The sequence below is a fragment of the Poecile atricapillus genome, chromosome 1 (genome assembly GCF_030490865.1).
Source record: "Poecile atricapillus isolate bPoeAtr1 chromosome 1, bPoeAtr1.hap1, whole genome shotgun sequence".
NCBI classification, from domain to species: domain Eukaryota; kingdom Metazoa; phylum Chordata; class Aves; order Passeriformes; family Paridae; genus Poecile; species Poecile atricapillus.
The window spans coordinates 23,833,436-23,850,838 of NC_081249.1; the positions used below are offsets into that span (position 1 = coordinate 23,833,436).

Sequence of the window (17,403 nt, forward strand, 5' to 3'; positions counted from 1 at the left end):
TGCTAATTGTGGTCAGAGAACATAATGCAAGGAATCCTAGATTCACACAATACCAAATGTTAAGAAAAGAGTTTGAATTTCATATACAGACAAGGAAAAATCTCAATTTACAAAATTACTAAAAAATTCTCAGTGTTTGCATGTATGTGTTTAAAGCTGAGGTGTGCATAGTCTACACTTAGTTATTGCAGGATCTCTCTGATCAATATAAATTTTATTTTCCTTAAAATACCATTTATAGAGGTTTTCATATATAAGAGGTAAGTATGAAAAAAGAAGGCTTTTCAGGCACAAACTTTGAGAAGTGGCAGATTTATGATCTTCTCTGTAATATAAATATAAAACTTATAGGGCCATAACTTACAAGCATCTTTAACCACAATATCATATAATATTTCCTGTGATTTATTTTTTCTCTAATTTTCTAATGGATTGAAAAACATAAATGTAGGTTATCAGTCTTCAAGTAAAGACTGATACAGTTTTTGCATCAGCTGTAGAAAACGGTTCAAATTACCTTTGTCACTTGCTTTTGTAGCTGAAAACAGCATTAGGCTTCCCTTTTTTTGCTGGAACTGTTCCAGAGGTTTAAAAGGCATCCTCTTTGACCATGCAGGTTAAACTTGCTAACTGCAGAAAGGTATTGGTGACACTTGGGGAGCTTAGGGTCCATTCCAGGCTCTGTGCCTGAACAGACACAGTATTTATGGTTCATTCTTCCCACACACAGCCTTTTTGTCCCTTTGCCTCCAGTCTGTTCCGTTCTTGTCCTTATTCTATTGTCTTATTCATTGTCTGATTCATTTGCCTGGCTTCATATCCTCTCCTTACACATTTTATCCTGATTCCTTGCACAGTCAGCTTCTGCTCCTCCTCCTCTCTCTGGTTTTCATCTAAGCTTTCATTTTTTTTTCTGCTTTGACTTCATGCCAACCTTCCTTCCCTTCTGTCCCACTTGTTTACAGTCCCAATCTCCCTTGTTCAGTCTCAATGGTTTTTTTCCTCACCTGTCACTTTCTTCTTTCATTTTTCTGATTAGTCTGTTTCTACCTACAACCTGGCTCTTTGCCACATTTCTCTTCTTCCCTTTCACTTCATTTATTTCATGCTGTTAGTTCCAGATTCCAGCTTTTTATCTGTGCCCTCTTCCATTCCACACCCTCCCCCTCAATGCTTTCTACCCTGCTGCTAGTATTATTTCCACAACCTACTTTTTCTAATCTGTTCTATTTTGCTGACTACACTTGGTTATGGTCTCCTTTTCTCTGCACTCAGAAAAAAATAGCATCTTCCTAATGTATATTGTATTTAGAAGGGTGACCTGTAATGAGTTTCAGACATAATTTCCTGGGTTTAGAGAAGTACTGTGGATCAGATTTGCAAATCAGAGGAAATGCTATTTAGCCTTTGAACACTATTGCTCCTTTTTAGGGCTTTACCTGTGAAATTTTGTCTTTAAGGAACACACAGTTATCTAAGGCATACTATTATGTAATGGAGAACAAATACATGGTCTTAGGAGCTCAGTTCACAGGAATTCTAATGGCTTATTAGTTACCTTACTCCCTAATGTTGGGAGTCTCTGTCTTGGAATTTGTTTCACTCCCCAGGAGTAAGGTTCCTAACCTACTTTTTTTTTTTTTTTTTTTATGTCCTTGATGCTTGGTAAAGTGCCTATTATCACCCCATTTAATTAGTTAAATAGTCTCCAGTGTTATTCTAAGGAGTTATATTGCTCCATGCAAAAATGAAGTGGTTACCTGGGAAGTGACAGCAGGTAAAATAAAATTGCAGGAAGAAGGTGCTAAGGGCTTAGGCAGAGAGAACTGAGGAGTGAGTATGAAGAAGTGCCTGGGGAGTAAAAAATGGAGGAGGTTAGGAACCAAAAGGTTGATGGTGAACCAGGTCACTTAGGGATGATAGAATATGTCCAATGTTGAAACAGACAGAGGGGAGTAGAGAAGTGGAGAGAAATATTGGTGTTGGCAGGGAAGAAAAGTGAAAGACTCTAGGAATTTACTGTTGGGGGTTCATGCAAATTGGATAATGCATATTCATTGCTGTGCAAAACAGCACATGAGGATATTTGCATAAAACCTCCAGCTTTCTGAATTTTGGACTTAAGCAGGTATCTCTCTGATGGTAAAGAAAAGAGAATAAATGATCTGAGTTAGTGGCTCTGGGACTGGGACTTGGATAATAAGAGCTAAAAGCTCAGGCAGAGCCAGCATTTTATCCTTTGCAGGTACTGGTACACATCTTCAGAGGAAAATATCTGACCAGACAAGAGAGGAAGACACTTTTCAGGAACACTAGTTCTGCTCTCCAGCTATTTAAGTACCAGTAAAAAATAGCATGGTTTGAGAGCAGTTTGGAGATGCCTTTGCAGCCCCAAGTGAAATGGGAGATTCTTGAAGAACCTCAGTCTTACCTTCATGCCCCATATTTCCTACTCTGTCACTGCAGTTACTTATCTGTGGCATGAGGCCTTGCAGTCTAGCCAACACTGGTGCTCCTAAGCCTCTGTTTTATGAAGCTCAGCATTGTGGGTTTTTTGGGGTTTTTTTGGCTAACATTTAGTGTGTGGTAAAAATTATCCCCTTTTTTGGCACAGGGCAATTTTATTTGTAGGCTTTATAACGTGCATATTGCAGTAAATTTATTTATACTGCCTTATGTCACAGAATCACAGAAGGGGTAAGGTTGGAAGGGACCACAGTGGGTCATATGGTCCAACCCCCTGCTCAAGAGGAATCATCTCAGAGCACAGGGCATAGTGTAGTGCCAGGCAGTTCTTGAATATCTCCAGTGAGGGAGACTCCACCACCCCTCTGGGCAATTGGTTCCAGTGCACAGTCACCTGCATGTAAAGAAGTTCTTCCTCATGTTCAGGTAAAACTTCTTGTGAATCAGTTTCTGCCCATTGCCTCTCGTCCTGTTGCTCAAACCATGGAGCAGAGCCTGGCTCCATCCTCTTGACACCCTCCCTTTATATACTGACAGACATTGATGTGGTCCCCTCCCAGTCATCTCATCTTCAGACTGAACGGGCCCAATCTATTTATGCAAGGGAGATGCCTCAGTACTCTTCTGATGTGTCACTAAGCACCACTGAAAAGAGCTTGTCATCTTTATGCCCTCCCTTCAGGTATTTACCCACATGGATGAGATTCCCATGAACCTTTGCTTCTCCAGGTTGAAGAATTCCAACTCTCCTGGTTTTTCCTTATATGTGAGGTGCTCTAATTTTTTTATATAAGCAAATATATTTGCTTAATTATCTTAGTGGCCTGTTGCTAGAGTCTTCCATGTCTCTTTTGTATTGAGAAATTCAGAAAAGGGCACAGCATTGCAGGTGTGACCTCAGCTGTGCTGAGTAGTGAGGAAGGGTCACCTCCCTTGAGCTATGGGCAACACTAGTCCTAATTGCTGTTCAGGAAACCTTTTGCTTTCTGTGCAGCCAAAGCACATGGCTCACTCATGTGCAACAAGGTATTTATTTACCAGAACCCCCAGGTCCTTTTATGCAAAGCTCCTTTCCAGCTGGGTAGCCCTCAGCATGTTGGGGTTGTTCTTTTGCACTTGGCCATGTTGAGCTTCATGAGGTTCTTGTGTGCCCATTTTTCCGGCCTGTTGAGGTCCCTTGGGATGGCAGCACAACCCTCTCACATATCAGCCACTCCTCACATTAAATGCCATCAGTGAACCTTGCCCCATCCACCAGATTTTAATGGGGATGTGAAACAGGACCCATTACTGATCCCTGGGGTACAGTGCTGGTTACTGGCATCCTCCTTGTCTGCTTGCCACTCATCACCAGCTTCTGGGCCCGGCCAGTGGGCCATTTTCCAGTCCATGTCAGTGGTGGAAAGGCTTATCTCCTGTTTCTCTTCAGCAAGCATCACATCAGAACAGGCTGTGAATGGATATTCACAATGTAGTTTTGCCAATATTTTCAAGATTTCCTCACTAGTATAAGGCACAGTCTAGAAGAAATACAGAAATGGGTATCTTAAAGTATTGGTGATGGCCAAAGTCTGAGTCCAATGTGCAGTGGGAAGTGGAGCAAGAATACTGCATGAATGGGAATACATAAAGCGTGGAGAATCTCTGAAGTCCTTTGAAAATGAGGGTGAAGATCTTGGCGAGGAAAGAAAGAGCCAGGGGAATCTAAAAGGTGGAACTTTCAGATTAAAGCATGAGACAGGAAAATATTCTTTGCAATAGCATTCTCAACAGTCAGAGGGTAAGATATCCAGTAGGGGATGTCAGAGAGAGGTAGAAATATTGCAATTTGAGCAGAATACCAGGAAAAGAGAGACTTATGCCTTATGAATACAGAAAAGGTAACAAATTTTGTATTTTGGCGAGAAGGTTATTCAAAGATAAGATCTTGAAGCAGAAAATTAAGGTCTGAGATGTTTCCTGGTGTTCTTTCTAAAGGTACTGAATAAATAGTTAAGGGTACAAAAGGAGAAGCAAGACAAATGATATTTTATAGGCAGATATTTTTAATAACTGCCTTTGCTGTGGCATTTTCTGCACAATGAGTCATGACACTGTCTAATTTTTTTAATTTATATGAATTGGCAAAGAGACTACACTGGAAAAATGGGAATATTTATTTAGCTATATATATATATATACACACACACTAATTTTATTACACATAGGTTCTACAATAATTCATTAGGTATTATGTTATTTCTTGACATAGTCATATGTATATTATTTGTGACTCTGCAATTGAAATACTTCTACTTAGTGGCAATTTGGTGTAATTATTCTACAGATGTTTCTCTTGTTAGGCACAGTTCTGAATATATGGCGAGTGTATTTTAAAATACTCCTGCTAAAACATTAGTGAATGAGGCAAATTCCAACACAAAAGAGTTACATATCCAAAAGCAGGTTATTGGAATTGTCAGTGACCTGGATACCTTAGTCCTGGTGACATGCATCAAGGAATCCCAGCAGGAGATATTTCATTGGCAGCAGGAAGCACTGATATTGGAGCATGGTATTTCTGATATCATAAATCCAAACCTTTGGTAACCCAAAAAGCTGTGTATGGTTACTAAACTGAAAATACATTTAAAGCCTCCTTCCTTTAATACAACTACTACCACTTTTCAGAGATTATGCAGTAACTTCATAACTAAACGTGTTTCTTTTTTTTTCAAATAAAAAAGACATATGTGTATATTTTGATACATGTTGCAAGCTCTCAGTGGAAAGCAGAGCTAATTGGATTTGGAAATAAACCTGTTATGACTTCCCCACTTGGAGTTTGCTGAATTTTCTCTTGCTACTTCAAGAAAAGAAAGCCAGCATTAGAAATCTGAGGAGAGCAAGATCTTTTTATTTTTATAGAAATTTGCTACAATATTTTCCTGGTTTTCTATGATTTGAAACTTGGGGTTTTCTTTGTGTTTAATGGATTCTTCAGTACTATGGTCTTTTCTAGTAAGTTGCCTCCTGTGTACTGAATCCATATTGATTTTCTTTTTATTGCAATGATTTCTTTCCTGTTTATTTATTTATTTATTTATTTATTGGGTTTATGCCAAATTACTATCTTTTCCCTTAGCTGACTTCCAGTTCAGGTCTCATTTATCTTTAGGTCAGTTCTGCTCTGAAAAATTCTTTTATTTCCTTCACGGCTTTTGTTCCCCTGTGCTCATCCTCATCTCTCCTGTTGGTTACACTTACATTATTCATTCTATTTGCTTTAACATACATTCAAAAATGCATACAGTTCTGTTATTTAGTTGGGCTCTATATTCACATTCTAAAAGCATTTTTTGTTCCTTATGCAGCCTTTCACTCATTTCTGACCAGTTTCTCAGGATAGACATTGCTACATTCTTTGATGGGAAAGTATCTCTAGAGACTGGCGCAGCCATAGAAGAGCTCACTTATAACAGTTTATTGCAGGAATTGAAAAATATGGTTTAGACTTTTTCATTATATGATACTCTACCCTCCCCTACTGTGCTATAATTTTTACCTTTATTAATAGATTATTCTAGTAAACGTAGATAAGTGTGCCAATTTCTACTACTGACTGAAAACAGGTTTACTTCTATGATGGTGGCTGTGATCAGACCCCTTTGACAGTGCGAGCACACACAGTTGTTGAATTAGTTAGGCACAAAGAAATATTTGTGATCTAAGTCTTAACAGGTGGTTTCTTCCTTTGTGAAATTGTTTACACATGTGTTAATGGAAGGAGATTTGGGGGTGGAGGCTACCCTGAAATCAGGGGAACTGAATTTTACTCTGACACTTGTGATTTATAGAAAGGTGTTTAGTAGCTGCAGAAGGTGGGGGTTGGGAGGTACTGCCAATCATATGATTTCACATAGTGCAGGAAAGGAGGAATAAACTGAGATACAGGCACCTGGCCTACTTCTTTCAAACATCTCTGGTTTTGCCCATTTTAGACCAATCTTGTGAAGCTGCTTTTGATGCACCAGGCAAATCCCAATCTTCTTAACTGCAATAATGAGAAGCCTTCAGGTAGGTGAAAATCCATGTACATAGTGTATGTATTAGCTATTGTGACACTGTTTTCTTTCCTTCCTGTTTTCTTAGCTCTAGTTGATTTAGTGAGTAGTTATACACACATACACGTACATACATTCTTACATACATTGCTAAAAACTGCTGGTCATGGTAACACAGGATACCATATCAAATGATGGCATGTCCTTCACTTGTTTCATTCCCTGTTTATTTTTAGCTACATTTCTTACTTGAGAGTTCTTCTGTGCCTTGGTGGTAGCTGCATTTACACATTTTTGTGTAATTCCTTTGTCTCAACTGCTTATAGTACGTGGCCTCTTGAGTTGGAATTTCTATAGCTATTGTCCGAAAACAAATTCAAAAGCTAGTTTTGAATTGTAGCTGCCATTGTTTACTGCAGAAGGCACCTTCTTAAACCAGATAGTAACACAGAGCTGCAGCACTAAATATAATAGAGTTGTAGACTCTGTTAGGTAGGAAGGGACTTCAGATCAACTGATCTAACACAGAGATCAAAAAAGAGCTAATGTCAGTAATGCTAGCTAGCAGTGTGGAAAAAAAGAAACACATGGTTGTTCAACATTCTATGCCTAGGATAAATGAAGATGGAACTCTAATAGAAGATAATAGAAACTTTCTGTCAGGTTATGGGTGAAATTCCCCTTGCATAATAAAGCAAAATATGTTATGCTAAAAAATCTTTACTGCCTACAAATGCATTCACAGGGAACTTTGTGACACTTAAAACCCTAGAAGTGTTGTTTTGGGTTAGACACAGTTTTAATTTGTGAAAAAGACTGTGGACTAAACTCAGATCATCTAACAATACAGTTAGCTAACCGTATTTAGTAAGTATTTATTTCTGGTCTGCAAACAGAAATTATTTCAGCACTTCTGTATATATAAAACATATGAATTTAGTTTTCAGGAAAATAAAACATTTTAAAAGGATTCAAGTGAATATTTTCACAGAAATAAAGTTTTGAAAATGGTTGTATTGTTTTTCCTGAAGTCCTGTAAATTATTGAATACTTTGGTTTGCTACACAGCAAGAATGGTTTTGAAGTTTTGCAGATGACAGCTTAAGTTTATACTGAATTTACTTTGCCTTTGTTTTACCAGTAATTTCAAATATTATTTTATGATTGATATCTGAACAATTCCTTTCATGTTGTCTAGCCACATGTTTAGTCTTAATCTGGTCTAGCGATTTTAATTCAAAGGAGCTTTTCTGCACCATTTTCTTGTCTAATATCTTGGTGTTCCAATGTCTTAGATGTTGCAGCTTCTGATTTTATTGAGGAAATGCTTCTGAAGGCTGAAATTGTTTGGGAGGAAAAAATGAAAGACCCTTTAGCTGTTTCTACTTTATCTCAAGAAGAGCCATATGAAGAGATCATCCATGATTTGCCCACAATTTCCAATAAACTGTAAGTATGTGCTGGTGTTGTTACAGATCAATTCCCTGAAGCCATATTATCCTTTGAACCATATCTGCCAATCTGTGAATCCTAACTGTGTGTGTTTGGAGATATTCAAATCCCATCTGGACATGGTCCTGGGTAACTGTCAACTGAGCAGGATGACTAGACCAGGTGCTTCTAGGAAGTCCCTTCCACCTCCAACCATTCTATGATTCTGTGTGATTTGATGGATGAAGTAACTTTCCTTTTGGAAATCTCCTGAATAATTTTTTGCATTTGTATATCTCATATCTTGTTGTCAATCTTAGTTTTATAATTATAGTTATTTTAATTATAATAATATTTTAATTATTATTATAATTGCCAGCAGCAATTACCTGGGGTTGCCTTAACAGAATTATTAGATGTTAATACTGTAGACTTGAACATCCTTTAATGTAGATGGGTATAGTGTAAATAAAACTATCATTGCCTATGAGAGAAGCAAGGACAAATACTGAAAAGAGAAAAATCAGATATGTGATTGCAGATGAAATGAAACTGGTCAAAATTATATTAAAAAAATTATATTTAGATTTGTGCTGCTTAAAATTCAAGAGGAATAAAGTAGCGTTTAGCAGTGAGGACTTAAAAATCAGCATTGAAGAGTCAATTTTTGTCTTAAATTGTAAATTTTGATACTTTTGTATTTCCTTGTGAATCTTAAAAAGAGGTTGCCATGGGTATGTGAAAAGAGATGTCCAATAGGTATGAAGCACAATTGGCTGTTTTATGGTAGTACAAGACATACTGATATTTCAAATTCTTACTTCCAGATACTGTGATCCACGGAATTTTAAAGCTACAAATAATGTTTTTACACAGTGTGCATTTGCTGTATATTTGAAGTATATAATTGTTAGATGCATAATCTTGCAATTACTGACATTATTTTTTCTGTAGTAATCACTGAAGAGTGTGTGAGGAAAACAATAAATAAAACCTAGTATAGAGAGACAGATAAGGTATATATGTTTCCATTTCATAGTAGTTATAATTTATGGTTGGCAGATTGTATTTGGATACATTAAGTTTGGAAGAGGTGAGAAACTGTCATGAAATGATCAATCTGTTAAATTCAGAACTCCATGGGATACACTGATATTTAGTAAAGATTGCATATTTCATGGATGGTAAACACAGTGTGTTGCTTCTGCTTCATGATTTGTAGTCATTAATACTTGTAGCTGGGAATATGATACTAATGTTTATGAAATTACTAAGTTTTCATGCTTGTTAATTCCTTATGAAATAAGCAGTCCTGTAGTCCAACCTGCTGTTTCAATAACATAAATCATACTCCTGAAATTTATGTGGCCTTCAACTGTCTTTTAAATTAAAAAAAAATAATTTTTGAGGCATGAAACTAAGCCTTTATTTTATTAAATATAATTAAAACTTTTATTTTTACTTATTGATATGTTGTAATACTAGAAGTAGATGGTAGATCACTCTTGTACCTATGTAATGATGCCTAGAAAAAGTTATTTATAAGGGTTTTAGAGACTTCAAGAACTTAGTTATTATTCTTGCATCTAGATTTTCATGTATTTTATATTCTAGAAGTTTGTACTGCAGTGTACATATTGTACTGAATACTGGTTTTAGTGCTAACACCCATTAACCTTTGGAAGACATGACTTGCATGAATTTTAAGTGGTCTGAAAATATTTTTTCTCCACTCTTTTCTGCTTGTAATATGTAGATTTAAATAGCTAATTTTTGAGAGTTTTCCAAATAGTTACTCTTTACATGACAATAATACAGACCTGCCATGTGTGCAAACTTTCACCAGAAGTTTTGAAAAAGCAAAGTGCACTGAAGAGAAAAGCATAGATAATTGATTTTTGTGTGGAATTGGATGAGTTTAGCTTCTATTGCCAGCTGTATCCCAGTGTGGGACTGCATCTGATTTGTGGTGCCTGCAAGAGAATACAGCACCAGGTGAAGCCAGAGCCCTGTTCAACTATGTGCACTGACTTTGGCAGTGATCCTGTGCACATAGCCAGGGGGGCATTATTAGGATTGTAAGTAAGCTTGAAGTAGTGTCACTTCAGCCTGCTGTTGAGACTTTTAGCAGTCTTAGGTTTAGCAACTTCCTCAGCCAGAGCTTTGCAGCACCTCCCTATCAGGTCTGCTATCAGTGCAGGACAGTATCAGCTGGCCAGTCAGCGACTCTGAGATGGGAGCATTCTTGGAAGGCAAAATTATTGTTGTATTTTGCCCGTGCATGTCTCATGCTTTTTATGGAAAACTATTGGTTAACCATACCACATAGAGTTCCTTGCTACTTATAAATCCTTTAAACCTTAGTTTATAGTGGCTGAAAATCAGATGTCATCTCAAAGCTAGTTATCTCATCTCTGTAGTGTCATACTCGTAATTGTGAAACCCAAAACCTTGCAGAGAGGTACTATTCTAAATGATAGTAAATATTTTCTTAAAATACAATGAATTATCCTACAGAGTGGTTCCATGCTGCCTGTTAGAGAGGCAGCCTAGATGACTGGTTTAAACTCTTTTTTTTCCCAATGACTAATGTTGAGAACAGAGTTTCATCCTTCGTGTTCTGTTAAAAGAGTCTGTAGAGAGATGTGGAATATGCTAGGCTGAAGATAAATATCTGTGCTGTTCTTATCTACCAATCCAATTTTTTAGTACTGAAGAGGAGTGCACAATAGTAACCCACACGTACTGTTGCTTTATTCTTTCTTGCATCCATTCTTCATCAACTCTCCTGATGTAAGAAAGTAATCTGAGGTGAAAAGTTTTATAACTTACTAGGTGTAGTAACTTACTAGTTCCATGTAACTCTATGTTGTGTCCATATTGCTTTTTGGCTGTTTCTCAGAAGAAAGCAGTATTCAAAAATAGACTCAAAAATTGTTGAAAATGATGAACAAACCATTGTAAATAGCATGTGATCTGTCAGCAAACCTAGTTTTGCTGGTTCAAATTTAAATTACAGTGTTGATTTCTGGAAGAACACTGTGAAGAGGTGAATTGAAAGTCAGTCTCTGCTCATTTAGAAGAAACAAAATTTAGTAGTCAGTGTATTTGAAATATGCTGCTACCAAGCAAACCTGGCTTTCTGCATGGTACTCAGTCTCATCACTGAGATCATCTCTGAGGTGTGGGTGGCACAGGGCACGGTTGCATTTATTTCTCCTTGTCACTCCTCTTGTCTTGCTCTTTTCTTGTGCTTCATACAGGCCGTCCACAAGCTGCAGCACCTTTGAGGCCATACCTGCTCCAGCATCATTCTTTGATCATAATTGACCAAGTAAATTATCTGAAGGACAGAATTCTAGTTGTGTCATGAAGTTAGTTGAAGGTTGACCATTGCAGCAAACCTAAGGTCTATGCTGGAAACTTTTCTGAAAGTTTATTACTCCACTGGCAAAAATACCAGCGCAGAATACACTAATTGACATAGCTTACAGTTCAGAAGATTAAATTGGCCATAGCTATTTAAAAGTGACTTTAGGCTCATGTTATGATCCCAATGATCACTGTACTTCTACTCCAGTACGTGTGCCTGTAGAGCACAGATAGTGCAGTCATCTAGTGATAAATACTAAAAATATTAAGAACTTGCACTCAAAGTAATGCTAACTTAATTATATTGTGTATTTTCCAATACATGTTTAAGTAAATATTAATATAGTAATGACATGTTTTAAAATCAGCACAAGAACATGAAATAAATCAGAAATAGATGTGTTCAAGACAGAAAAACAGAAAAGAGATTATTTTTTTTCTTACATTTCAATTCTTCTTTACCTTGTAACCATTTATGTAGCACATACTTTTTAATTATTCTAATGTTTAATCTATTCTGAAGTGTCTTTTAAGTAACTTTAAGAAGATTTTTAGACTGAAATTTCAGAGATTATGCACTTTACAGGTGTCAACTATCTTAGAAATTGTTTGAAGCATCTTAGAATTGCCTGTGGAAGAATTACAGAAATTTTCTCCAACAGAAGCTATATGCTCAAAGGACCCATGAAAATATTATTGCAGATTCTGCCTTGATATAATTGTCTTATTAAAGAAGGTGCCCAAGTGCTTCCAATATTGATGATAAAACTTCCAATTATTTGTTAGCCCTTAAATTTAATATGATTTCTTTTTATTTTTCTTTTTAAATGACATGGTAGAGGATGACAATTTATAGAAAACCATCTTACTTTATCTAAAGAAAGTCCAATAAAAACACACAATACTTCAAATTAATTCCATTCATGAAGGCTTCTTTGCATAAAACATAAAATCTCTGTTCCTCCATATAACATTCAATATTTTTTCCAGCTGGATAGGCAGGTAGAAAGTGCTACCATGTTCAAATAATATTTCTCTAGGTAGCACTTCTTCCTGTCTCCTGTGCAACATTATTTGGGTATAAGTCTTCCTTTGTGGTAAATTATTTATTAATTATCCATTAATTTTCCATTAATTTTCATAAAAGAAGACAGTTCATACTAATCTACTTGTCTACATTAACATAAAATACTCCCTTGCACTGTTCTATAGTTGAGCTTTCAGAGGCATTGCTTGACTTAATTTTTTGACTAATAGAAATACTTTTCTAAAAACCACTGTTTTCTGGAAACATTTTATTTTGGTATATTTTTCATAGTGTCTTCTTGAATCTGAATCATAATGAACTGTTGGAGTAATTTTAATGTTTTTTCTTTCACAGAATCATTCACATTATTGTTTCAATATGAATTATGTCATCTTTTCCATCCCATGAAGTCCTATTAATATCTCATAAATGTAGATAATTTAAAGGGTATTGTTATGTGCATCAGTACATGAAATGCACCTGTTAAATTAGGTTATTATTGTCCTCTTAAGTTCAAAATGCATCTATCAAAACAGTAGGCACCCATTTTCCCCCACACTTTGCTGTGATTTACAACCTAATTCTCTTTAGTGACACCTGGAAGGTTTATTTGGTTGTGAGGAGTTTATAGCTGAACTTTAAGAAGTGTTTCTAATGGGTTTTATGTAGTTACCACAAAAAGGGATAAAATTAAATGGGAAAGTTTCAACTTGACAGCAAAAAAAAAAAAATTCCTGGATCTTCACAATTTAAAAGCATCACATGAATATAAAGAAATGTGTAAGTGGCAGTGTTTTGGGTTTTAATTATTGAATTTTGCTTAAGCTTATCTTCAAATCTTTCTTTGTCTGAGATTAAAGAAATTTGAGCAGTTTTGGACAGTAGCAAAAGGCTACTCAGAAGGAAAACTTTATATTTAATTATGTTTTGTTCAATTCTGAATCTGGTAAAATGTGAATTAATATTAGTCATTTGTGTTTGTGTCACAGGTGTTTAATTTCTTCTACAGTCTAATCACTGACATGTCTTATTCTAATTGTCAAGTTCAGTTCTGCAGTTCAGACCGAGAAAAATGGGGGTGGATCTTTTGTCCATGTGACATTTGGTAAATTTGTTACAAAATTATCTATGGTGAATCTAAGCAGTAAATAGAAGTTTTTTCTTTTCACAAATGTTTCTCTGGATGTTTTACATTTAAATGTCTGGAGCAAAACATCTTGAGGCAAAAAAACCTCATTTATATTTCATTATAAGATATTTAAACTAATTTTTTTAATATTTGCAGACTGACAGTTTCATCAAAAGAAAAATTTTGGCTGTCTTTTATTCAGGGGAGATGACTGTCTTGTTTCTTCCTAGAAGATATTTTATGGTTTATTTCTAAAATAATTTGTGTATTTCAGTTCTGTTTCCTACTAGAGCAGCTCTTATCCTGAGTTGTTATCAGTGTTAGCTAAGAGTATTCATTTGAGTTAACTGTATAATCATGGGGTTTTTTTCATAATCAGTAATTAAACTTAAATCATTTAGAGTAAATATTAGATTTGTTTTAACTAAGTTTGGGCTTTATTCCCTAGTGGAATGCACTATTCCCACATTCCTATACTGAGTTCACATTTCCTTTCAAAGAAATTGTGTACACATTTTGGCAAGGAGCTGATGTACACTCCATGAGATTGTCTCATTTGCATTGTCAGAATCCAGACAATTATTTTTTTAAGTTATTTGTATTCTCAACTCCTGCAGCTGATTCCTTCCTAATTCCTTGGATATACAGCTCTGAAAAATCATCCAAGATTTGGGCATTGTTTAACAGAGCTGTCATATTGTCTGAACTGCTGGTAGGAAAAACAAGTTCACGTGTATAAGGATAGTTTTAACTTTTATGTGGATGAAGAATATTGCGCGTTGTTTGAGTAATTTCAGGAATCTTCTATTTACTTGCTTATTTGTTTATTTTTACCTTAGCACAAATTCAGAGCAGCTACTGGTCGTAAAAAGTATCTTGGTTACTGCTGGATTAAAAGTAAGCTAAAAAGTGATGCAGTTTAATTTTAATAATTACAATGGCAATATATGTATTGTTACTTTTAAACATACTATTTTTCAAAACAGTATTGTGTAGTTTAACTGTGCTTTTTTAATTCAGTTGCAAAATTGGCTGTTGAATTGTGAACCTAGTGCTGTCAAAAGCAGACTCATGCATATTCTCTTTGGCTTGCTCAATTCTGCTTCAGAAAAGGCATGCATAAATGTGAATTTTAAATCAAAGTACGTTGCTTTGTGTCTTTGGGAACAGACCAGCCTGTATGAACAGTTTATTTCTCACCAATTCCTTTACAGTACCTGGACCAGGAGTTTGTGTGCCAGCCCTGGGTTGTTTGGCAGTTCTGTGCTTGTGCCACCCACATTGTTTGTCTGTCATTAGTAGGAGTCTAATTGCTTTATCAATTTTCTTTGTAGCAATCCCCTGGCTTTACCGATTGCCAAGCAAGACAGTTTGCTGGAGAAAGATACCATGTTCAAAGATGCAGCTAAAGGCTTATGTAAGCAGCAATCTCAAGACAGTGCATCTGAAAATATCACTGTGAACACCACAACCAAACTTGAGCAGGTAACAGTATGCAGTGTCTTGAAATTTTGATTAGTGCTTAGGTCTGGAAATTGTAAGCTTAGTGGAGCTGAAGACCATAGTATTTTTTTCCCTCACCATACAGCAATATCTTCTGCACTGTGGAGCCTTGTCACCTTGATCACTCCCTGCAGTCTGTCTGGCCCCGCAGAGATTCCTCTGCAAATTGAGCAGCTGCTTCCTGCCAGCTACTGGTGGCAGGTCAGGGGCTGTGGGGAGGGCTCAGAGCCCCTCAAACTCTATTCATGGATCACAACAGGGGAGGGACAACTGCTGGCGCTGCCCAGAGCGTGCACTTCTCTCAAACTTCGAGTTACAAAGGAAACACAACCTGGGAGACTGAAAAAACAATGTCTAAGGAAAATGAAGTTGCAAAGTAAATGCCTGTAATTCAAAGCTAGGAATTGCCAGATTTACAGCTGCAGTGCTAACGGCTTTTTTGTGATAATGCATTAGATTATCAGCACTGATTATTTGGATACACTTTACAGTTTTCTCTACAGGAGGACAATCTTGTTCAGTATATAGGAGAGATGCAGAAAGGGGCAATTATATATTGCTTATAAATCTAGTACCTCCTGGGTTTGAATGTGTAGGACTTAATTTTTTTTAGGTTTTTCTTTGTGTTTGATTTGGTTTGGTTTTTGTTTTGTTTGGATTTTTTTTTTTTTTTTTTCTGTTACATGCATTTGGGAAACGTATTCCAGAAATATTTCTCCATTTAAGAAAAAGCTAATTTAGAATCGAGGGAATGGGTGAAGGGAGTATTTCCATTAAAAATAATTTACTGTGAATTTGAAGCATAACAAAAGGAGCAAGATATTGGCTTGATTTAAGCCACATTTGGTTCAAAAATCTGCATCTCCCTCTTGGCAGAAAAACTCATGCTCAACTGGTTTTTATTTGGATGTGTTTCAGAGGAATGGCTTGATCATAGGAGATCAATCAGTGCATCCATATGTAAATGATATGAGTCAGTCTGTGAAAGAACTTCAGCTTTGGAATCATGTGGAGTGCTGGGTTCCCTACCCAGTCAGAGGATACCACAACATGTTTTGCACTTGGCTTACATCTTGTTTCCATGTCATGAATTTTCTGATGTTGCTGACTGATGTGATTTGATGGAAACTGCCATTCCCAGGGACAAGCACTGCTGGTCAGAAAAGTGAATGTTTGCAACCCTTTAAGTAGAAATCCTCCTATAATTGTAGGAAAAGAGAGGGGAATATTTAGCTTATGGTGTTGCCAAGATTACTGCTTGCTTCTAGATGTTCAACAGAAGCGTGTACAAGAACACAGATACTTCTTCCTGCCTGATTCTTTTTTAATGTAAGCCTAGCCAAAATTATTCAGGTTTTCATTAGCTCTAAGCTAAACTTTTGCTTTATAGTTCGTGCACTGAAACATACACAGAAACTGATTGTAATAACAACAGCTTGTCTTCCAGGTGAAAATGAGCAAACAGAAGTCTTTATGCTGGTAATTTCATTCTCCACCATGACTTTAAGTCTCCTTAAGGGTCCCAGGGCAAATTTTGAAAAGCACTCCTGTTGCTTCATCATACTGCAGTGGAGCTTCCCACAATAATTACAATTAAAAGATAAGAATGTGAACTTAAAGGTGAATCTCTTTTAGCTCTTTTATTTGAGAAATTCTGCAGGAAACAGTCTGAAATTCTGCTCTAAATAAGCTACGAGTGTGTATCCTATGTTTTTTTAGAAACAGGGAAAACTAGAAAATATTTGTAGTTGCTGAATTTGGAGTGTTGCTCCTAGCATGGAAGGATAGGGAGAGTCCCATCTGAGAAATTATTGGCACTATTGTAGTGGGTTTTTAAATTATTGGTTGCATTAGAAAAGAATTAATACTACTTTTCAGTTGGCAAGGGCTTAATGAGCTCTAGCTCTTATTTAGGAAAGAGTAAACTACTTTAATCACATCAGGAAACAGCTAAATTTTAAGAAAGTAAAGAGTCCCTAGATTTTGTCAAATTAAAATATGTAATATTTTTTCTTTTGATGTAGTTGTGATCTTGGAAGTAGAGGGATTATATTCTCTACTACTTGCCATGCATTATGAACTGTAGGCATATATGTATCATGTCTGTATTTGTCTTAATAATATTTAGACCTTAGCTTTCAAAGATGAAATTTATCCATTCAACACTTTGTTGTTGTTATTATTATTATTAATAATAATAATAGTTTATTATTAATTTACTTTATTTTTGTTTTATTTTTTTATTTCACAACTTGGGAAGTAAAGTATAAAATATATATATATAATTTTTATTTATTTATTTCATTTTTTTAAAAAAAAAAGTTCTTATTTTTTCCTGATACCAAAGGAAATCTTTGAACAACCCCTTTCTGCTGTTCCTGCCTTTTGGGTATCCTAATTCTAATGAATTTCTAATGAGTTGTCTTTTATTC

At 35.9% G+C, this 17,403-nt stretch overlaps 1 protein-coding gene across 1 annotated transcript in view; it reads left to right on the forward strand.

Moving 5' to 3' along the window:
• MYO16 (myosin XVI) overlaps positions 1 to 17,403 on the forward strand; it is a 286,365-nt gene that overhangs the window by 96,886 nt on the left and 172,076 nt on the right. The window contains exons 8-10 of the mRNA XM_058859396.1: positions 6,447 to 6,522; positions 7,805 to 7,958; positions 14,803 to 14,953. Of these exons, the coding sequence (XP_058715379.1) occupies positions 6,447 to 6,522; positions 7,805 to 7,958; positions 14,803 to 14,953 (381 nt within the window). The remainder of the gene's footprint in view (positions 1 to 6,446; positions 6,523 to 7,804; positions 7,959 to 14,802; positions 14,954 to 17,403) is intronic.